The sequence below is a fragment of the Neoarius graeffei genome, chromosome 6 (genome assembly GCF_027579695.1).
Source record: "Neoarius graeffei isolate fNeoGra1 chromosome 6, fNeoGra1.pri, whole genome shotgun sequence".
Classification (NCBI taxonomy): Eukaryota; Metazoa; Chordata; class Actinopteri; order Siluriformes; family Ariidae; genus Neoarius; species Neoarius graeffei.
In genome coordinates, this window is record NC_083574.1 from 8,734,421 (window position 1) to 8,758,462 (window position 24,042).

The 24,042-nt window shown below is 43.2% G+C and overlaps 2 protein-coding genes and 1 non-coding gene across 4 annotated transcripts in view; 1 reads left to right on the top strand and 2 right to left on the bottom strand.

The window, feature by feature from the left end:
* The window catches only part of iqsec3b (IQ motif and Sec7 domain ArfGEF 3b), a 127,155-nt gene extending 106,595 nt beyond the window's left edge, over nucleotides 1-20,560 (bottom strand). Inside the window, exon 1 of the mRNA XM_060923264.1 lies at nucleotides 20,127-20,560. Coding sequence (XP_060779247.1) covers nucleotides 20,127-20,560 — 434 coding nt within the window. The remainder of the gene's footprint in view (nucleotides 1-20,126) is intronic.
* Nucleotides 20,561-22,280: 1,720 nt separating this feature from the next.
* Nucleotides 22,281-22,391, bottom strand: trnal-caa (transfer RNA leucine (anticodon CAA)). The gene is made up of 2 exons: nucleotides 22,354-22,391; nucleotides 22,281-22,326 (listed from the first exon to the last, which is right to left on the bottom strand). It is a non-coding gene; the product is annotated as a tRNA-Leu (tRNA).
* Nucleotides 22,392-23,728: 1,337 nt separating this feature from the next.
* The window catches only part of wash1 (WAS protein family homolog 1), a 39,704-nt gene continuing 39,390 nt past the window's right edge, over nucleotides 23,729-24,042 (top strand). For both annotated transcript variants that reach the window (XM_060923271.1, XM_060923269.1), the window contains exon 1: nucleotides 23,729-23,842. Coding sequence is in view for 1 of the 2 variants with exons in the window: in XM_060923269.1 (XP_060779252.1) it covers nucleotides 23,835-23,842 (8 nt within the window). In the remaining variant the exon portion in view is untranslated. The remainder of the gene's footprint in view (nucleotides 23,843-24,042) is intronic.

A 24,042-nucleotide genomic window follows, 5' to 3' on the forward strand; every position in this document is an offset into this window, starting at 1 on the left:
GGCTCAGAAACACGATTAATAAACAGGAGGACATATTTAGAGTTGCGTTCCATGTGCTTAGTGAGGAGTTAATATGAAAATGGCAGTGGTAACTAGAGTACTGACTTAAACGCTATTCAGATATCTGAGCAGGATTTGTGCGCTCTGGGCAGTTTGATGTTTCAGTCACATGCAGTTCTGACCTACAATCATTTGAGTTCATGCTTAAAGGAATAGAAAACGTAAATGCATGCATGGGTTGGTAGCTTGTAATATTGAAAGTTAAGTTAGTTAGTTAAAGTCCTTCCCGCACCCTGTGGCGCATCGGACGGCGCCAATCTCCGTTTCCACAGCCCTCGGCTTCTCGCCTATTACATAGCTAGGGTTACAGCAGGGGGCTGGTCCTCTGGTAACCACGAGAGTTTGACTCCCCACTTGCATCTGTATTGCAGCATGCCTTGCCAGATGGTAGTAGGTACCATTTTTTATGATGGTCTTTGGTATGACCCAACCGTGAATAGAACTCCCGATTGCCTGATCGAGAGGCGGACACACTACCACTAGGCCACTAGTCGGTGTAATGTTGCAAGCCTGTAAGAAAAGTTTCAGGCATGTTTGACCATTTATGAGAAAATTGTGAGCGTTTTTCTATCGCTGCTCTAATGCCACCAGTAGGTTGCCATGTTGCCTGTTGGAAGGGCGATGCGTGACGTCATTTGGGCGCAAGGGTGAGTGTCGCTCTTCAGTACTGAAGGGGCAAAGCGAAAGGTCTACGAAGGTGACAATGTCGATTTTTTTTTTACACTATACATCTGAAATAGTGTATTAATGAGCTGCAACCCTGACTTATGGATAAACCTGAACTCTTTACCTGTAAAACGAGGCTGAAACTATGCGTTATACTACTTGTTAGCACGCTTAGCATGCTCTCGAATCATTCAAGGTTAGCCTACCATAATTACCATAGTAGACAGTCCAAATCCCGCAGCAACTCAGAAAGAGGGTAAACAAACACTGCTTTACTATACAGGATTCATGTGAACATTACAGCAGGATGCACTTGTATGGAAAAAGGTGGAAATATTGCCAGAAACACCCGAGCTGCTGGTATGGTGTTGATTTATTTGGTAAAATTCGTACATAAGCTACAGTATAAATAGCACCGAGGATAACACAAAGGGTAAAATATAACCCTAAATCCAAAAAAGTTGGGACAAAGTACAAATTGTAAATAAAAACGGAATGCAATAATTTACAAATCTCAAAAACTGATATTGTATTCACAATAGAACATAGACAACATATCAAATGTCGAAAGTGAGACATTTTGAAATTTCATGCCAAATATTGGTTCATTTGAAATTTCATGACAGCAACACATTTCAAAAAGGTTGGGACAGGGGCAATAAGAGGCTGGAAAAGTTAAAGGTACAAAAAAGGAACAGCTGGAGGACCAAATTGCAACTCATTAGGTCAATTGGCAATAGGTCATTAACATGACTGGGTATAAAAAGAGCATCTTGGAGTGGCAGCGGCTCTCAGAAGTAAAGATGGGAAGAGGATCACCAATCCCCCTAATTCTGCGCCGACAAATAGTGGAGCAATATCAGAAAGGAGTTCGACAGTGTAAAATTGCAAAGAGTTTGAACATATCATCATCATCTACAGTGCATAATATCATCAAAAGATTCAGAGAATCTGGAAGAATCTCTGTGCGTAAGGGTCAAGGCCGGAAAACCATACTGGGTGCCCATGATCTTCGGGCACTTAGACGGCATTGCATCACATACAGGCATGCTTCTGTATTGGAAATCACAAAATGGGCTCAGGAATATTTCCAAAGAACATTATCTGTGAACACAATTCACCGTGCCATCCGCCGTTGCCAGCTAAAACTCTATAGTTCAAAGAAGAAGCTGTATCTAAACACGATCCAGAAGCGCAGACGTCTTCTCTGGGCCAAGGCTCATTTAAAATGGACTGTGGCAAAGTGGAAAACTGTTCTGTGGTCAGACGAATCAAAATTTGAAGTTCTTTATGGAAATCAGGGACGCCGTGTCATTCGGACTAAAGAGGAGAAGGACGACCCAAGTTGTTATCAGCGCTCAGTTCAGAAGCCTGCATCTCTGATGGTATGGGGTTGCATTAGTGCATGTGGCATGGGCAGCTTACACATCTGGAAAGACACCATCAATGCTGAAAGGTATATCCAGGTTCTAGAGCAGCATATGCTCCCATCCAGACGACGTCTCTTTTAGGGAAGACCTTGCATTTTCCAACATGACAATGCCAAATCACATACTGTATCAATTACAGCATCATGGCTGCGTAGAAGAAGGGTCCGGGTACTGAACTGGCCAGCCTGCAGCCCAGATCTTTCACCCATAGAAAACATTTGGCGCATCATAAAACGGAAGATACGACAAAAAAGACCTAAGACAGTTGAGCAACTAGAATCCTACATTAGACAAGAATGGGTTAACATTCCTATCCCTAAACTTGAGCAACTTGTCTCCTCAGTCCCCAGACGTTTACAGACTGTTGTAAAGAGAAAAGGGGATGTCTCACAGTGGTAAACATGGCCTTGTCCCAACTTTTTTGAGATGTGTTGTTGTCATGAAATTTAAAATCACCTAATTTTTCTCTTTAAATGATACATTTTCTCAGTTTAAACATTTGATATGTCATCTATGTTCTATTCTGAATAAAATATGGAATTTTGAAACTTCCACATCATTGCATTCCGTTTTTATTTACAATTTGTACGTTGTCCCAACTTTTTTGGAATCGGGGTTGTAGACTGGTCTTCGTCTCGAGACCACTTTTTGAAGGTCTCGGTCTCGTCTTGGAATTGACCACATTTTTACTCAGACTTGTCTCGGTCTCGGACATAGAGGACTCAGGATTTTATTTCATGACCGGTCAAGACCACAAAAGTGGGGATTTCACTAAATTGCCTGTGCACTGTCTGATTTATTTCTGAACATTGTTCCTGTGACTGGATGTAAAATTTCCTGCTTCAAATGCGATCAGTAATGTGACTCATTGCTAATTTGAAAATTTTCTTCCTGTTAACAGCTGTCACCCCTCCCCCACCCTCCTTCACACACACTGGTCTGGTCCTGGTCTTAACTTGATCTCAACCGCTCAAAGTCTTGGTCTTGTCTTGTTCTCAGTACACTCTGGTCTTGGTCATGACTTGGTCTCGGTTTAGGTGGTCTTGACTACAACACAAACCAAAAGTGTCTCCACAGCTGCTCTGTAGTCAGCTGAAAAGCAATCATCACAATCATCAAAGCAAGTTTTTCCAACACATTATCAGGAGATCACTGATTCTGTATCGAATTTGACAACGACATGGAACAAGCCATTCTGAAACAACCAGGATCTGAAACTCAGAATCCCAATAGCCAGTTACAGAGTACAATATTCAGAGTACTATATATGCAAAAGTCTTAGGCACCCTATTTTTTTCATACAAACTTTGTTATAGATTTTTATTTTATGACTTCTACATTGGGGCGGCACGGTGGTGTAGTGGTTAGCGCTGTCGCCTCACAGCAAGAAGGTCCTGGGTTCGAGCCCCGGGGCCGGCGAGGGCCTTTCTGTGTGGAGCTTGCATGTTGTTCGTGTGGGTTTCCTCCGGGTGCTCCGGTTTCCCCCACAGTCCAAAGACATGCAGGTTAGGTTAACTGGTGACTCTAAATTGACTGTAGGTGTGAATGTGAGTGTGAATGGTTGTCTGTGTCTATGTGTCAGCCCTGTGATGACCTGGCGACTTGTCCAGGGTGTACCCCGCCTTTCGCCCGTAGTCAGCTGGGATAGGCTCCAGCTTGCCTGCGACCCTGTAGAAGGATAAAGCGGCTAGAGATAATGAGATGAGATGCAGAAGACATGAAGTTTTGGAGAGTGATTATTATCGAGTCAGTACAAAAACATTTTAGAGTTCAAAACGTTCGTTTTCCAGCACAAAATTAAATGTTACCGGGGGGGGAATGAGCAGCATATTACATAAGGGAGCGGTTTTCAGATTATAAAAGAAAACGTAATGACGGCTTCTGGGTTTTGGTGCAGAAGAAGAAGAAGAAGAACGTAAACCTTAAACACATGGACTTCCTCTGTCTGACTGACTGCGCAGAGCGAGCGATTTCATGCGCATTATTTGCTCGATCCCATCAAATTAAATAACTTCCCAGCCACAGAAATAAACATGTCACAATGACCAAATTTCAGAGGGAACTAAATTTCACCGATTTTATGAACTCGAAAGGCCGTCTACTTTTAATGAATCGTAAATTAAATATCAGAAATAATTCTACATAAGTGGTAGTATTCCATTTTGATTAAAAGGTACATGTTTACTATGATTAAGAAAGCCAGGACTGTAAAGGCAGGGGCACAGATAGGATTTTTGAACGGGGGGGGGACTGAACTGTCAGCAAATGATTCCATTTTGTGTAAATGCATATATATATGTACTGAAGCTTCAATATACATTAGAATTGTGAGTTTTCTAACTGAATGAACATTGGTAGACAAAGGCCTACCTGGTCAACACTAGCCATACATGATCAAATTGTTATTTGTCTGGTATGTTAAGGCCCGGTCCCACTGCACTTACGGATGCAAAGAGGATATAAAACGTAAAAAAATCTTTGCCATCCGTTGGAAAACGCTATGCATCCGTTGTGTACTCATTGCATACGTGCTTCATACGCTCTATCCATCGAGCATCCGTCCACTGTGATTTCATCCGCGCAAAAAGTTTTGAGCTGCACAAAACTTTTAGAACAGATGAACTTTCCGCCGTGTACGATGTAAATCCGCGACATATACGAGCAACAAACGTTCTATGTCCGTTATCATCCGTTAAACGTCTGCTGTATCCTCTCTGCATCCTCTGGGCATCCTCGCAACTCACATCCGCTGCAGCTGAAAACGGAAAGAGGGAGGAAAGATAAGGTACATGAAACGTCTATTCATCGTTAGTAGCACGGAAATAGAAAGGATGTAAGCGTTTGCATCTCGTATATAAAGTATTCAAAACGGACAAAGCGTTTATATCTGGGATGTATCTCGTATATTTAGGATGTCTGGAGTATGTCTAGAGTATGTAGAAGGACACCTAGCGGACAATCGATATTTTGTATAAAAAGGGGGAGAAAATCATCTGGATCTCTCGATGTAGCCGCCAGCATGTCTTTCCGCTTTATGCTGACGGCATGCGTGCTGCATCCCTTTATATCCGCGGAGCAGACGCAATTCATACCCCCCGCATGCGCAGTGAACGGTCTGCATCCGATATACATCCGCGCAACATCCCCTTTGTTTCCGTTAGGCGTACGTGATGCATCCCCTTCATCTGCTATGCATCCGCTCTTTCTGCTATGCGTCCGCTTCTCAGTTATCACCGGTAACCCCTTCGGAGCTGTCATCCACTTCCATCCGCTTTCATACGCTAGGCTTCCTATGAACATGCGTTTAACATCCCCGCTATATACTACCCACGTCCGTTCTTTTCCGTTCTGTTTTCGCAAATTTTCGCCAATTTTGTCCATTTCTGGAGCGGATGAAAACGGATAGAGCCACCCCCGAAATTTTGCTCGTCCGCTGTGTCCTTTTTGCATACGTTTTGTGTCCATCGGCCAGTGGGACCGGGCCTTTATTTAAACATTTGCTGATCTCAGCAGGATGAAGAATCTCATCACAGAAACTTTAACTGTAACTTCTAACAAAAAGGGAAATGTCCATAAATTAATAACAAAATAAAATTGAAATGATTCACACTCGTGCCTTCATGTAAATGATTAGAAACATAAAATGTGTATGAAAACAGAAGTATAAACACCTGAACAACAGATTCACACAAATAAAAATAAAAAGTATTTTTTCCAATAAACAAAATTGATAGAAAAAAAAATTTCCCTCTGCAGCCAAACAAATTTACCGTCTCGAAGCAGACTCAATAGGTCCCAAAAACATCTCTCCACCGCTTCCCAGTTTAAAAACTGGGACACCATGGAACATGGAATTCAAAAAAAATGGAGTGTTAATGAAATGAAACGAAAACCCCAATGTTTATGCTGGGAGATGCTGGATTTCAATGCGTTTCCGACTTCAAACTTCCAACTTACGAGTACAACTGAACGCACCATTAGTCGTAGCAGAAACACCGCTGCTATCGAATGGATGAGCTGTGCAGTGTTATTAACTGAGTATTACATGGAAAAATGAACACCTTGCTTTCCCAACTCTGTAAGGATCTGCTCCAGCCTTTCCCCTTCTTGAATCGGTGTAATGTGGATTGATCACAGACAAGGCTACTGCTGCTGCCATTTCAACTTTGTGCTGCAGTGTAAGTTAGCCTAACTAACGGAACATTAATCCTCACTTTTTCTACCTATGTTTGGCGCCTTACGTAGGGACGGTGGGTGGGGGGGACAGATAGGGGTCACTATAAATCTGAGGGGGACATGTCCCCCCCGTCCCCAGTGCCATCTGCGCCCTTGTGTAAAGGTACAGCTTTACAAGTATGTTATGTGAATTCCAGTTACAATAATTAAAAAAAAAAAAAAAATCGACAAGACTTCCACTTCCCCCAAACTGACCACAAGCTGTGTGTACCTTCTTACGTGCCTTTTCAAATTAAAAAAAAAAAAGTAGAGCTGAGTCACATAATGGAAATGCTTCAACAGAATTACAGAGATTATTTCTAGAAAGATCCCTTGCATGGAATTATTATGAATCAGTGTTTGTAGTAATTATCAGAACATAACAGCTCAAATAACTACAACTAAAGTTCTCCTTTATTATTCACACACACACACACACACACACACACACACACACACACACACACACACACACACACAGAGTACAAATGCAGTGTGAGAGGTGCGTTGGGGCAGATGAGTGGTTCTAATCGAGCATCTCTCTCTCTCTCTCTCTCTCTCTCACTCACACACACACACACACACACACACACACAATCTCCATCTCTAGAGTGGATTAGGAGGCAGCTGGCAGATCAGCTCTACATCCTCGATGGGAATTTGACTTTAATGCTTCACTTAATGCACAATGTGCTGCAGTCAATTTGTGTGTGTGTGTGTGTGTGTGTGTGTGTGTGTGTGTGTGTGTGTGTGTGTGTGTGTGTGTGTCTCCCCGCATGCATTTCTATGTTCATATTTTCGTCTGCATGTCTGTAAGTGCACTTAGGTGTGCCTGAGAAACAGGAAGTAGTACTCTTGTTTACTGAAGCTTCACATTACCGTGACAGCTTTCCATCATCAGCCACGTGCCACATTAAAGCAAGTCGGGCTCTCACTACTGCAAAAACGACAGCTGTTTAGATACAACAAGTCAAAATCTTACGCGTACTTTCAATCATCTTGGCCGTTCCAAAAAAAGCATGATTTCAGCAGTCTGACAAAAGAAGATAGAAATATATTACTCGAGAGAAACAACCTGTGTGTGTGCAACAGTGTACGTTTCTGTTTGTTCACACATAAAAGCTGAAAATATATTCTTACGCTACGTTCACACTGCAAGGCTTAATGCTCAATTCCGATTTTTTTGTGAAATCCGATTTTTTTGTGAGGTCGTTCACATTAACAAATATATGCGACTTGTATGTGATCCTCAGTATGAACGAAAAGCGACCTAAAAGTGTTCCGCATGCGCATTGCAGGATACGACGACGTCACACGCAGTGAGCCTGGCCAGTGTTTACGGAAGTAAAACCGCCCGGTTGCGGTATGACCCATCCAATCTAGCTTGAATAGCTGTATCCCCCCAAATGGAAATCAGCTCCCTAACCTCTGCGTCCTTCCATTGAGAAGATTCAGAACCTTCACAGCCCGAAGCGTCCCTCGCATTGATGTCATGCGCAGGGGCGCAGATACGTTTTTTGAACTGGGGGGGACAAAAAACTGGGGGGGACAAAGCTGCCAGCAAACCAACCCCAACCCCGATATGCCTGTCAAACTTGTTGTGGGTTACCATAGCAACCAAGCTCGAGCTCGCAACCTGTGCAGTCTGCGCAGCTCAACCAACCGAATATCAGTCTTTGTTTTGTTTTATGTGAGTTGTTGCAACTATGTATACACTGCCGTGCACCTCAATAAACCGAATGGTAATTAGTCTTTTGATTTTTCCGTGAGGTTTGCCTTATGCAAAGAAAGACAGCATAGACGTTTTTTCCTCCCTATAAGTGGGGAGGACCGAGCGAGGTGAATTTAAATCTGGGTGGGACGAGTCCCACCCTCTATCTGCGCCCGTGATTATGCGCCATGTTGTTGTAGCTTTTTTTGAGAGACCCGCCGCCTACTTCAGCGCAGAATAGTGACGTTTGTGGCTTGTTGATGACATGTAAGTCGGATGAATGCGACCTGGCGGTTCAGACTGAAGTCGCATATGAAAAGAGCGGATAGGAATCGGAATTAGGACCACATATCCAAACGGCCTGGGTCGGATTTGAAAAAATCGGATCTGTGTCGTTCATATTGTCAATAAAAGATCGGATACAGGTCACATATGGGCGAAAAGATCGGATTTGAGTCACTTCAGCCTGCAGTGTGAACGTAGCCTTAGACACCTTAATGGTTTGTTGGTTGCAGTGGTGAACTATTACTATTAGAGCTGGGACTTGAGCTCAGCCAAAACTTCGCCAGACGCCAAAAAAGCATCAGGGTAAAGGACTTTGTAATGGATTAGCGGCAGGCTGCCAGGTCGCTCCATTGTGTGTAGTTGTCGATGTTGATTTTAAAAGCAACTAAGTAAATTACACAGGGAAATTAATGAAGAGTCTGGAGACAGAAATCTTAGGCTACATCCACACGACAACGGCAACGAGATTTTTTTTTTAAATATGTGCCCAAATCCAGAATCCAGGGACACATGTCGGCCCGGGGGCATTTTGAGTTATTGACAGATTCAGAAAGTACAGTTTCTAAGCTTTCCAATGATGCCTTCCATGTGGAGATCTGACAATATTTGAAGAATGTGTGGCCTTTTGAAAGTGTATACCTCTTAAAACAGAAAAGGGAGAAAATCGCCCTCAAAGTTTTCCATCTCAGCTACTCTGGGTGCAGGGCGGGCACATAATGCTGCTCATTTGCATGATATTAAGGAAAGCCCTACCCCCTACTAGCTAGCACGATGCTACTTTCATGTAAACAAAGATCACCACGTCAATTTTCCTTCCATGCAAAGTATGCCCAACACAATTATGAAGTACAAAAATAAGTCCTAAAGTATACTTTAACGTTTTGTGGTTGAAAAATTACTCACACCGTAAGAAAGAAAGATAGCACGATGATGACACAACTAACACAACGCTAGTTTCATGTAAAGCCTCGGTCACAACCAGCCGTACAGTACGTGCTCCTACGGCCGGTCTACATGCAAAAAACGCAAGAAACACACGGAGAGCACGCAAGAAATGCACGAGAGCGCGCGTGTGATGTGCTGATTTTCGAGCCGTAGACCGGCCGCAGAGGTTCTTTGTCATGTCAAACAAACTCTACGGGCGCTTACGTTTTTTTCAGGTTGCAAGACAAACTTATGGCCAACACGCGTCCATGAACAAAAAAAAAAACACAGCGATTTGGGAAACACCAAAAATCGCACGGCCAAAAAATTGTACGTCCGGTTGTGACCTAGGCTTAACCAAACCACAACACTCTCCGTTACATGCAAAAATAACCACACAGCCTTAGATTAATAAACTTACCCCATCAGAAAGAGAAACGGCGCCTTGCACACACCAATGGCTCTGATGGAATGTAATCCTAGAACACTTCCTTTTGGTTGCGTTTTTTTGCTAGAAATGGTGATCTCCGATGTAAATACCATGTGTCTGTTTGCTTCGCGGTGTTTCAGCTCCTCTGCGCTCTGTTTAGCTTGCTCATTCCATAGTGAAATTACATGCCTGTATGCAGCTTAAGTAGCCACGAGCTCAGCTCGTATCATACAGCTGATTGGCGAAAAAAAAACAAAAAAGACTTAAATCATCATGTGAATGGCCCATATGGTAATTTACCCACACCCCCCAGCAGGCTACAGTCCTGACAAAAACGAGACAATTTGCAACAAAAAATGTATGCTTTTCCAACAAAACAATCTATTATCTGAAATACTGATTGCATTCTTCAAGATCTCAACTTGCACATGATGGAAAAAAACAAAAATCACAAATTTCGAAAAAAAAATGCTTCTTTTGCGATTATCTCGGATTCGTTTCGGCCGACATGTGTCCCTGGATTCGGTGAGGTGTCACATATCGCGTCCACATGGGCAACGGATCAGTAAAATATCAGGTCCATATGGCAACGCAACGCTTGCTGAAAACGATGCAATACACATGCCACACTTCTATGTGCGCTGTAAGACGGTCCCATCGGAGACACCAGAACAATAGAAGAAGTAGACGCATGCGCATAAACCCCTTCTTCTGTAGCACCAGCCACATAAAGTTTTGATTAAAACGAAAGACGTGGAAAGAGGAATGAATGGGGGTAGATGGAAGCCGGTACGCCAACATTCTGATATCCTCCAGAATTCTTTAATGGTCCGGAATAAATTGAATGCTACACGTTGATGGATTACTTTGTTCTTCTACGCCCTTTTTGAGGAATGTATTGTCGGACTTAAACCAACATCTGAAGAGGTGAGATCACTCCTTTTTTTTTTTCTATTTTTGCTGGCGGGATTGTTTTTGTTTTTGGAAAGCGCACGGGTGGTGCGCGGTTTTGGTTATACTGCTTACGCAGTGTTTGGACTAAAGACTCTGCCCAAAGGGCTATTCTCTCACTCACTCTCTCTCACTCTCTCTCTCTCTCTCTCTCTCTCTCTCTCACTTTGCACCATTACACAATAAATATTCACAGTGAAAATATTTTGTAAGCGTGTTTCATGAACCAAGTTATAGGATTTGTTGACAACTCGCATCGAGTTCGTTACACTTCTACCCGGCACTGACAGTCATGTGGTTGTGACGTCATCGTAAACAAATCCGTTCTACTCATCCAGACAACTTCGCAACGGCGCCGTTGCCAGATTTTTTCACTCTGGAACCCGTTCTCAAAAGATTTCGTTTTGGGGCACCCAAAACGCCGGTGCCGTGTGGACACCAGGCTGAAACAATAAACAATTTTATCAGATTCACCTGAATCCGTTGCCGTGTGGACAGGGCCTTAGTTTCTCGGTCGTTAGCCTGTACTACTTGCTCTCGATAGCACTGGCTTGACCGCTTTATTAGCATTCGCTAACACTACTGATGAACGACTCGCGGTTCAGCTAGTGTTGGCCTTCGAGGTGGTCTAGGGTGATAAATTTTTGTTCCCTCCCAATATAAATCAAAATCTGACTGGTTAATTCATCTGTCACTTCCTACATAAATATACTGTACACTGCCATGGCCTCCTGTCCCGGCAACGAAGTCTTAACCAATGAGTGAGCCAGCTCTAAACTCTTCTCAGCCTAGAAACAACAAACAAAAAAATATCACTGGATAACTCAATTTTAATGTTTTCAGGACAGTAACCCCTTCATTTCCAGAGCAAATTTGATAGAAAATCAGGCCAAATTAGAAGCAAAAGAGAATAATTATAATGAAGTTGTGGAAAAAAAATTAAATATAATATTTGAAATCCTGATATGTTTGGGCCGTCTCTGAAGGCCTAAAAGGCCCTGACGGTTCCCCTCTGGTTGGCTGTCCCTCTGTAGGAACCAATTCTATAGACAGAATCAGTTTTATGTAGAACCCTTACAACAGACTGATACCCTGAGTGATTAGAAAGGGGTTTCAAGAAGAACTAAGTGAACCCAATGAACCCTTGAAGAACCATTTTTGAATGGATTGCTTGGTTCTCCTTCTGAAAAGAGTAGAACTTTACAACAAAATCAGTCCCTATTGGAAAACATTTCAAGAAAAACTATTTTTTGGAAGCTAAGCCCTCCCCCACCCCCTTATTTATCCAATCAACCCATAAAGAACTCCCTGAAGAACCCTTTTTGAAAAGAATATAGGTACATCTCACTTTCTTTTTAAATCTAAAACTCCGAAGGGTTTTTTTTTTTGGGTACTCCTTCTGGGAAACTTCTTCAAAGTTCTACCTATAAACCTACAACCATGTCTATCTGTTAAAAGGGTTTCAGAAAGAACTCCACTAAGAATGAATTTTTATCCAATGAACCATTTAAGGAACCTCTAAAGGACCCTTTGTGAAGAGTGTATGGGGACATGTCATTTTTTGCTCTTAAATGTAAAACCCTTAAGAGTTCTTCAGTTGTTCTTCTGGGGGAACCCTGAAAGATTCTCTGTAGAACCCTGAAACAGTGTTTTCCTGTTGGAAGGAGTTCAAGAAACATGAACTTTGGAGAAAAAGAACGCTTAATTTTCCAGTGAATCTCTAAGGAACTCTGTGTAAAAGCATACGGTTACATTTCACTCTTAATTCTCAGAAAAAAAAGAAGAAACATGAAACCCTGAAAGGTTTTTTTTTTGTTATTATTTGTAGAACCCTACAACAAGGGTTATCTATCAGAAAGGGATGAAGAACCATTTTTTGGAAGCTAAGGCCCGTTATTTATCTAATGAATCCATGAGGAACTCCATGAAGAACCTTTTTAAAATAGTATATACAGGAGGTACATATCACTCTTTGCTCTTAAATCTAAAACCCCTACTACTTCTGGAAAATCTTGTAGAACCTTTCAACACTGCTTTCCTATTAGAAAGGGTTTCAGAAAAAAAAGGAAAAAAAACCTACACCAAGAATGCATATTTATTTTAAGGAGTCCTTAAAGGACCTTCAGGGAGGCACGGTGGTGTAGTGGTTAGCGCTGTCGCCTCACAGCAAGAAGGTCCGGGTTCGAGCCCCGTGGCCGGCAAGGGCCTTTCTGTGTGGAGTTTGCATGTTCTCCCCGTGTCTGCGTGGGTTTCCTCCGGGTGCTCCGGTTTCCCCCACAGTCCAAAGACATGCAGGTTAGGTTAACTGGTGACTCTAAATTGACCGTAGGTGTGAATGTGAGTGTGAATGGTTGTCTATGTGTCAACCCTGTGATGACCTGGCGACTTGTCCAGGGTGTACCCCACCTCTCGCCCGTAGTCAGCTGGGATAAGCTCCAGCTTGCCTGTGACCCTGTAGAACAGGATAAAGTGGCTAGAGATGATGAGATGATATGAAAGGACCTGCATTCTTCCCTTAAGGAATCTCTGGTTATTGTTCTGGAGAACCCTTCAATGTTCGGTGTAAAACCATACAACTCTATTAGAAAGGATTTAAGAAGAACCTTAGAGAACCTTGGAGGTTCAAAACCCTTAATTATCCAATGAGGAACTCTTCAAGAACCTTTTTTTTTGGAAGAGTGCATAATTGCATTTCACTCTTCACTCTTAGAAAAAAGAAGAAATTTAAATGCCTCATGCTAAGTTCAAATTACACAAATTCAGCCAGATTCTGGCACGATTTTATTAACGCTGACAAATTTCTAGCGTCAGGTCTGATTATGAATGTCGGAAATGATGGACAGGCCTCATAGTGTGACATAATCAAAGAACAGTGATGTGATGTCTAGTCAATGGGCTAGGTTCAAGAATTTGTTGGAATTAGATGCCCAACAGGTATGGCACATAATGATGCCAAAATCAGACTTTAAGCGACTGCTGGATAGAATCTTGACAGAAGCACCCTCAGGAGTGTAGAACTTCAGTAGGGGAAGATGATGATGATGATGATGATGATGATGGCCCATGACACCCCAACAAAAAGCCTTGCATATCAGAAATTCTTGTATTTTCTGTCCAAGCTTGACAACACCTACGACATGTTCGTTGACATTGACCATGTAGCCATGATTGAGAATTTCTTGACCCTCCTTCCCAAAAACATGCAAGAACATAAATGATGATTGGTTGAGGTCAAGCTTGTAGTGCTTGCAGTTTCCCGATCCAGACACAGCAAGAATTTATGGTGCTATGATTGCCAAATCCAACATCGTGACCAACATGAAAGACAAAAATATTGTGTAGTCTGATCCTGGTGTTAAGGTTCCTTTGGTTATTCTTCAGTTCTGAGGGAATCCTTAAAGGTTCTATATAGAACCCTACAACAGAAAGTTTCTCTATCAGAAAAGGGTTAAGAATGACCCTTTTTGGAACCCTTAGACATGCTTGAAGAACGCTTTTTTTTGGGGGGAGTGTGTATCATAACGTCACTTTTCACGCTTAGGAATAATGTCAATCTAAAACCTTTAAAGGTTCTTTAGTTGGATTACGACAAAGTCTTTCCCAATTAGTAACATTTCTAAGAAGAATTAAACTTAGAACCCTGAATTATCCAATGATGCTTTAAACCAGGGGTCACCAAACTTTTTTCTCTGGGGGCCACATTGTTGTTCCTGACTGTGATGGGGGGCCGGGGTCGGGTCAGTTATATCACATAGAATTGTATGACCCAGACAAATATGACCACCAGCAGGCCTCATTGTGTAGTAGAGATTACTAGCCTGGCACGGCCATCCCCACTACTATATCCCCACTACTATATCCACACTACTATATCCCCACTACTATATCCACACTACTATATCCACACTACTATATCCACACTACTATACCCACACTACTATATCCCCACTACTATATCCACACTACTATATCCCCACTACTATATCCCCACTACTATATCCACACTACTATATCCCCACTACTATATCAACACTACTATACCCACACTACTATATCCTCCACTACTATATCCCCACTTGATTCCTGGCACATATTTGTTTATCTTTACTAGTGGTTTGCAAAAGTAGTAATCGAGTCTTCACACTTTGTTTTAATTTGAAATACCACAGATATTCCATTTATTTGTTTTCTAATAAAAATAACATCAAAGCTGTCAAGGTAAGAAACATCTGCCTAGTTGAGGTGATTGACACTGGCAAAGGTGAGTGGAAAATTATAAATTGTAGGTAGGCCTGTTGATATTATTAATAATATAAATAATAATTGTATGCAGCACTTAATAAAGGTCAAATAAATAGGCCTATAAAATAAATACATTTAAAAAAACAGTGAAATTATAATAATATGAGCAATAGATCAATAGATCACAGCAGTTGTGCTGTGTCCTGCATGTCATTGCTCTCATCCATGGCCAAAGCAAAAAACTTGAATTCTGACGCTTTCTCATTCAGCTGGTCATACACGTTGTCCCCCAAATCTTCGGTTCGCCTGGTCATAGTAGGTGCGGAGAGACTCGCCGCGTCGAGCGCATCCTTCTTGTCAGGACACACCTCCTCGGCCACAGCAAGCATGCATACTTTAACAAAGTCCCTGTCAGTAAACGGCTTTCCATGGGTAGCTAGTAGGTGAGCTACCTTATAGCGAGCTCGGACAACAGCCTGGTTGATCTGGGTTTGGCGAAGGAATACATTCTGTTGTGCAGCCAGTCCGCATTTCATCCTCCGAATCCTGTCTTCTCTTGTTTGCCCTCGCAAACTAGCATACTCTTTGTGGCAGGTTTCGTAGTGACGACGCAGATTATATTCTTTGAAAACCGACACACTTTCTTTACATACAAGACAAACTGCACGGTCCTTACACTGAACGAAAAAATAATCGGTGGTCCACTGTTCTTTAAAAACTCTGCACTCTCTGTCAGCTTTTCGCTTACCCCTCGCCATTTTGCTGTCCTGAACACTGACAGTTCTCTGTGCGTGCGCTGCCTGTCACTGCTTGATTGCGAGCATATGACGAAAATTTGGAAAATATGAATAGTTCATTTTATAACTAAATATCAATTTTAATTGATAAAATCAACAAAATACAAGATGCAGACATGTTATTATTTGCCAAAAAGCAATTTAAAAAAATAGGCCATGACCACTTTTGGGGATTGCCTCATAGGGCCGGTTCAAGTGATGGGGGGCAGAGGGGCTGGGGGGCCGATTAAAGGGGGGTGGCGGGCCGGATCTGGCCCGCGGGCTGTAGTTTGGTGACCCTTGCTTTAAACCCTGAAGGGATGCCTGTGTTGTTGTTCTGGAGAAACCTACAGAAGAATCAGAAAGGGACCCATGTAGAATCCATTCAAGGAACTAAAAACCCTTTACTATCAAAAAAAAAAAACCATGAAGGATCTCTTTTAAGATCTTATCCATTAATCTGTGTTCTTGATTTTTTTTTTTTACATATAATCATTTACTTCTAGGTTTGATTCAGTTTGGTTTTATTTTCTCTCCATGGAGGATTTTACAGTAGTAGCTTCCATTTTTTCAAGCGGTGAAATGTAAAATATGTCAGCTAGTTTGAAAATACTTTCAATCAATTTTCTTAGATTTTGTAGTCACTTACAGTAAAATGCACCTCATTAAAATTTCACTGAAATAATTTGATACTGAAAGTTTTATGTTCCATGCTCTTCCATGTTAAATTTGTTTTGATGCTGGAACATGAAATAAAAACATACTGTATTTATACCATCGTTTGTAAGATTCTTCCTGCTGTCTTACCAGACATTGATATTGTGATACAAGTCGTATTGTGATATACAGTATGTTGTATGTTTGCTTTATACCAAAGTACTATTAAATGTTTGATGCTGATTGGTCAGAAAGTGTTGATTCATTTTTTATAAGAAAGGATTTAACAGTAGATCCAGCTTCACATCATAAATTTATGCTCTTGTTCTAATTATATTATATTAGAGGGACAGGACATATAGGACGGCTTGGAGACAAATTGAGAGAGGCGAGATTGAGATGGTTTGGACATGTACAAAGGAGAGATCCAGGGTATATTGGGAAAAGAACACTGGAGATGGAGTTAGAAGGAAAAGAGGAAGAGTAAAGATGAGATTTATGGATGTGGTGAAAAAGGACATGAAGATGGTTGGTGTGACAGAAGATGATATGGAGGACAGAAGGAGCTGGAGGGACATTATCTGTGGTAGGGACTCCTAAAGGGAACAGCTGAAAGAAGAAAGAGGAGGAGGAGAAAGAGGAGGAGGAGAAGAAGGAGGAGGAGGAGGAGAAGAAGGAGGAAGAGGAGGAGAAGGAGGAGGAGGAGAAGCAGGAGGAGGAGAAGAAGGAGGAAGAGGAGGAGAAGAAGAATGAGGAAGAGGAGGAGGAAAAGAAGGAGGAGGAGGAGGAGAAGAAGAAGGAGGAGGAGAAGAAGAAGGAGGAGGAAGAGGAGAAGAAGAAGGAGGAAGAGGAGAAGGAGGAGAAGAAGGAGGAGGAGGAGAAAGAGGAGGAGGATGAGAAGGAGGAGGAGAAGAAGAAAGAGGAGGAGAAGAAGGAGGAGGAGGAGGAAGAGGAGAAGAAGGAGAAGCAGGAGGAGGAGAAGAAGAAGGAGGAGGAGGAGGAGGAGGAGGAGGAGAAGAACTTCTAATGCATTGTAATTTGGGGTAAAGAAAAGCATCTCGTTTTTGATATATTATCTATAACTCTGCTTCTTATAAAATATTCTTCAGGACAAAAGAGTTTATAATTTATCCGTAACATGATTGTGTTTTTATCGTCTTATTAACATCAACTGAAAGAAAGACAGAGAGATGAGAGAGAAAGACCGTTTATAGCTGCTATAACCTAACTGATGACAGGAACATGTTTCGTGGACGTTTCACACATTAAATGTAATTATAAACAGATAGAATGATAAGCTTTAATTTATAAAAATGTAACTGCTGGCAAATTGCTGTGGTATAAGAGACATAAAATACTTTGTGAGGCCCTGCAGTAACTTTATGGACCCTCTGAAGGAATAAAACACTTGGGGGCAGGGGGAAAATAATCAGCTTCACGGTGGGAAAAGTATCTCCGCTTTGTGTCAAGTCACAGCGCATCACTCCATCATTGATTATTTTCACGTAAGAGCATTTTATTCCTCACAAATCTCCCATCCCTGGGGATCCATAAATTAACCAGGGCGTCACAATCTGTGTCCAGATGAACAAATACAGTAAAATGAAAAATACACACTCAGCAGCCACTTTAATAGAAACTTGTTCTTGATTCTAAGATTCCTGTTCTTCACAGGAGTGGAATCCAATGTGCTCTTCTGTCCTGCTGTTGCATGCTGAGATGCTTTTCTGCTCACCACGGTTATAAAGAGTGATTATATGAGTTACTATATGAGTTCCTTTCTGGCAGCTTGAACTGCTCAATCTGGCCATTTTCTGATCTCTGACCTCTCTTATCAACAAGGCGTTTGTTTCCACCCACAGAACTGTCACTCACTCAACTCAGTGTTTTTTTGTTTTACGCACCATTCTGTGTAAACTCTAGAGACTGTTGTGTGTGTGTGAAAACCCCAGGAGGAGATCAGCAGTTTCTGAAATACTCAAACCAAAAATACTCATCTGGCTCAGACCAACACCCATGCCGCAGTGAAAGAAAGGAAGAAAGTCACACTTCACTGTTAGATCACAATTTTTCCCCTTCTGATGTTTGAACATTGTGAACATTAATGAACTGAAGCTCTTGATTTGTATCTGCATGATCTGATGCATCGTGCTGCTGTCAATCAAGGGATCGGCTGATTAGAGAACTGCATCAAACAGCAGGTGGATGTATGGGTGTTCCTCATAAAGTCGCCAGTGAGCGTATACCCTGAAACTTTCACATTTCCTCAATATGAATATACAGTATGTAGGCTATTTTAGGAAATAATGTGTTGGTGCAGTGGTGAGCTCTGTCGCCTCATAAGCAAGCAGGTTCTACTGTACGTTTGAACCTTCTGGTTGACTGTGTAGAGTTTGCATGTTCTCCTAGTGCATGCGTGGATTTCTTCCAGGTGCTCTGGTTTCCTCCTACAGTCCAAAAACATGCAAATTAGTTCAACTGGCTATTCTAAAACGCCCATAGGTGTGAATCTGAGTGTGAAGCTGAGTCTCTTTCTGTCCAGGGTGTACCCCACCTCTCGCCCAGTAGGACTGGCTCCAGCGGCATAGAAAATGAGTGAATAAAATAATGGTTCCTATATGTTAGCACTGTCACCTCACAGCAAGAAGGTCCGGGTTCGAGCCCTGTGGCCGGCGAGGGCCTTTCTGTGCAGAGTTTGCATGTTGTCCGCATGGGTTTCCTCCGGGTGCTCCGGTTTCCCCCACAGTCCAAAGACATGCAGGTTAGGCTAACTGGTAGCTCTAAATTGACCGTAGGTGTGAATGCGAGTGTGAATGGTTGTCTGTGTCTATGTGTCAGCCCTGTGATGACCTGGCGACTCGTCCAGGGTGTACCCAGGATAAAGCGGCTAGAGATAATGAGATGAGATGAGCTTTAGATGTGGAGCTATTGTTTTGTCTTTCTATTGATTTTTCACTAACAGGTTGAAAGGGTGAGTGATGCATGTCCTCAGATTTCTCTTTGACTTGTTTATAGGAGTCAGTGGGATCAGAGTGGCTTGGGAACTATATCGGAAAGATGTTGCATTGATGTTTATTTCATAGTGATCTCATCTCATCTCATTATCTCTAGCCGCTTTATCCTGTTCTACAGGGTCGCAGGCGAGCTGGAGCCTATCCCAGCTGACTACGGGCGAAAGGCGGGGTACACCCTGGACAAGTCGCCAGGTCATCACAGGGCTGACACATAGACACAGACAACCATTCACACTCACATTCACACCTACGGTCAATTTAGAGTCACCAGTTAACCTAACCTGCATGTCTTTGGACTGTGGGGGAAACCGGAGCACCCAGAGGAAACCCACGCGGACACGGGGAGAACATGCAAACTCCACACAGAAAGGCCCTCGCCGGCCACGGGGCTCGAACCCGGACCTTCTTGCTGTGAGGCGACAGCGCTAACCACTACACCACCGTGCCGCCCACATTTCATAGTGATATGCATTATTATTATTACTTCTTAGTGGTTGTTCTTATTATAATATGGCATTTATAGAAATGTTTGTTTGTTTATTTGTTTGTCTGTCTGTCTTTTGGTTAAGACGAGTTGCGCAGGAGAAAAGCCCCTTTTGCGCGTGCAACATTATATATATATAGATAGATACTGTATAGATATGAATATAAAATAGAGTAAAACAATAACACAGTGTCGTTATGTAATCCTGGTGGCGTGGCGTCATCAGTACCAGTTGTCCACTTCAGAGCTTAGTGCATGCACCACTGACTGACAGGACTTACTCGGAATTCCTTGGGCTGGTCCGACACAGCGCGGTTGACATCTGGGGCACCAGGGACCGGCAGCGCGCGCCTGCGTCCGCGTCCTCTGTGGACGAGTCCATGCTTGCAGCTCTGGGCACAGCTGGAACCAGCTGCATGTCATGCGGGGTTTGGCACTCGGTTTGAGTCACCGGGGTCCGCAGAGGAGGGGGCGTCCCGTCCCTGCTGGCCAAAGCGGAGGAGGTGTGAGGGGGCGGATGCGGCCGGGAGGGATGCCGGTGTGTGGCGTCGTGGTGGAGCCGCCGGTTTTCTCCAGACAGCTCCTTGAGTTTGCGCTCCAGCGTGTCAATGCGACGCCGCTGGGTCTGAATGAGGCCCTGCTGGTTCTGAACGATGGTCGTCAGCTCCTTCAGGTAGATCACCGCCTGGAGAGGGTTCTCCAACAGGCTCGACATGCTGCTGCCGGACCGAGACGCGCGCCGAGCACGGGGAACGGAATCGGGCTGCTGCGCGCGCGCTCAGTGGAAAGAGAGAGAGAGAGGGAGAGAGGGAGGAAAAACTCCCGCCTCCGCCTCCGGAGGAAAGGATGCGCGAGATGGTGCTGATGCGAGAACGTCAAAACATAAGCACACGCGGAGGCGGGGTTTCACGTGTGACGCAGTGACGCACGGTCAAGAATCGCTCAGACTGACGGTGAATACAGTCAGGGGGTAGAGGGCTATCAGAGGAGAGGAGTCTATCATCTGATTTCCTAACTTCCTACTGGCCCAGACAGAGAGAGACAGACAGACAGAGAGAGAGAGAGAGAGACACACACACACAGAGACACGCAGAGAGACAGATAGGCAGACAGAGAGACAGACAGACACACACAGATGAATATATGCTATCTGGCATTTCCTCAAATGACATTTCCTCTGGGGCAGCACGGTGGTGTAGTGGTTAGCGCTGTTGCCTCACACCAAGAAGGTCCGGGTTCGAGCCCTGTGGCCGGCAAGGGCCTTCCTGTGCAGAGGTTGCATGTTGTCCGTGTGGGTTTACTCCGGTTTCCCCCACAGTCCAAAGACATGCAGGTTAGGTTAACTGGTGACTCTAAATTGACCGTGAGTGTGAATGGTTGTCTGTGTCTATGTGTCAGCCCTGTGATGACCTGGCAACTTGTCCAGGGTGTACCCCGCCTTTCACCCGTAGTCAGCTGGGATAGGCTCCAGCTTGCCTGCGACCCTATAGAAGGATAAAGCGGCTAGAGATAATGAGATGAGATGAGCTCTAGTCAGCCTGTACAGTAAGTCACACAGTTAACATCATCACCGATCAGTCTGTTCTTATGAGCAGTTTGGCATCGCCAATCCACCTACCAGCATGCTTTTGTGAGGTGGGAGGAAATTCACATGGACAGAAGGAAGACCACGCATAAATGCCGCACCACCACACCACCCTGACATACTGGACTGTACATACACTCACTGACCATTTTAATAGGAACTTGTTCTTGATTCTAAGGTTCCTGTTCTTGGCTGGCAGGAATGGAACCCAATGTGGACAGCACATCTGTCTTGAGAGTAATCACGAAAAAACAAAAACAAACAAAAAAAAACAGATAAAAGCAATTCTACAATGCATTGATGATGATAGAGGTCAGAGGAGAATTTCCAGACTGGCTGATGTAACCCGAAAAGCTACAGTAAATAAAATAAAATAAAAACCCACAAAATATCCAGTTAGCAGTAGTTCTATGGCCAGAAACACCATACTGAGAGAGCTCAGAGTAGCTGGTTCAAGCCATCAGGAAGACCGATATAACGCATATAACCACTCATTACAGTCGGGGTGAGCAGAAAAGCATTTCAGAACATGCACCATGTTGAACCTTGAATCTGATGGGCTACAACAACAAAAGACCACATCTAGTTTCATTCCTTTCAGCCAAGAGCAGGAATCTAGGTATGTGAGTCTAAAGTGTGCACAGACTCACTGAAACGGGACAGTTAACGACAGGACAAAAGTTCCTAGGAGGTCTTTTTGCAATCTGCCTAATTTGGGGGACCAAAAGTAGCAGGTTGTTTTAAACAAACATGCTTCATGAACTGTGCAAGCAAAGGGTGCTCACATCAAGTTTCTGTTGTTTGTTTGAGAGTCAGAGAATAAATTCTTTGGCAACCAAATATAAACATTTGTCAGAAGTGGGATTTGAACCCACGCCTCCATCTGGAGACCAGAACACTCAGCTATCTGGAAGGTATCAAACCTTGAGTCTGGCGCCTTAGACCGCTCGGCCATTCTGACATAACCATGTGGCTGTCTATGCTCCTTAAGGCATACTTGTACCATGCCCATGTAAGCTTGTGCCCTGTTGATACAATCCTGCCAGCCTGTGCTCACACTGTTCTGGGCCCGAGGATGCTTACCTCATCATGATCCAACTTTTAATGTTGGTAAAAAGTGCTTTGGGTGTGGTGACACACGGTCCTCTCACATACCATATAGAACCATGCATAAGAAAATTTTTACAGAAGCAGCTCATGGGAAGTTTCTGTTGTTTGCGAGGCAAAGGAGCATTCATTCTGAATGTTTGTTCAGATTTCTAATGAGAAACAAATAGCTGTCAGAAGTGAGGTTTGGACCCACACCACCACCTGGAGACCAGGACACTGAGCTATGGGGAGGGTATGGAACCTTGAGTCTTAGCTACTCTGACATGGAAAGCAAGATCATAAAACTCATCACCAGGCCTAAAGATGACAGAGAATGTTGCACAAACAAACAACAACAATAAAAACCTCACTTAGCAGCAGATCTGGGGGCAGAAACACTGTATTGATGAGAGACGAAAGACCAGACTGGTTTGAGCTATCAGGAAAATTATGGTAACTCAAATAACCACTTAAACCTTGATGTGGACCGGTTATAACAGCAGAAGACCAAATCGGGGTCAGGAATTGGAGGCTAAAGTGAATCCATCTCACTGAAACTGGACAGTTAAACATTTAAAAAAAAAATCACATGTGCCTGTGTGTTCACTTTTTCCAACACTCATCTCCCCATCTCTAGCCGCTTTACCCCATTCTACAGGGTCGCAGGCAAGCTGGAGCCTATCCCAGCTGACTACGGGCGAAAGGCAGGGTACACCCTAGACAAGTCGCCAGGTCATCACAGGGCTGACACAGACAACCATTCACACTCACAGTCAATTTAGAGTCACCAGTTAACCTAACCTGCATGTCTTTGGACTGTGGGGGAAACCGGAGCACCCAGAGGAAACCCTCGCCGGCCACGGGGCTCGAACCCAGACCTTCTTGCTGTGAGGCGACAGCGCTAACCACTACACCACCGTGCTGCCCTCACATGAGATCCATATTTATATATACAGAATACACCCTATGGGATAATAATAACAGCATATTTCTCATTTTGTTTGAGTAAAGTGAAGGGATGTTGAATGTGAAATGGTTGAACAGATAATAATAATAATAATAATAGATTAATTTAGATAAGAAATTAAAAAATTTTAATTGCAATAACGATAGATAAACACTCCTTTGTTCAAATAAAGTTTGAACAATAGTTGTACAGCCGTGACGAATCTGCTATTTTAAATCAACAGCTAGTTCTAATCCCGGTCATGTGACCAAGAAACGCGGAAGTTTTGATCTGGAAGATTTCTTCAGTTTGTGATGCGAAGAAAGAAAATTGTTTTGTTTTAAAGTTTGGAGCTCGACTCTTCTCTAAATGGGCAGGTAAATGTTTCCCGAGGTTTTATTTGGTTAAAAAATTGTAGGTTTATTTTTCTTTTCTGAACAGAACCGACCTTCGTCTTTTGGTTAGCTTTAGCTAAGTTAGCTAGCTAGCTGTTTGCACTACTGGGGGGGAAAAACAACAACAAAGCGACAAAACCTGTCGCTTTTCTGCGACACACGCTTTCGATAACAACGTTTAT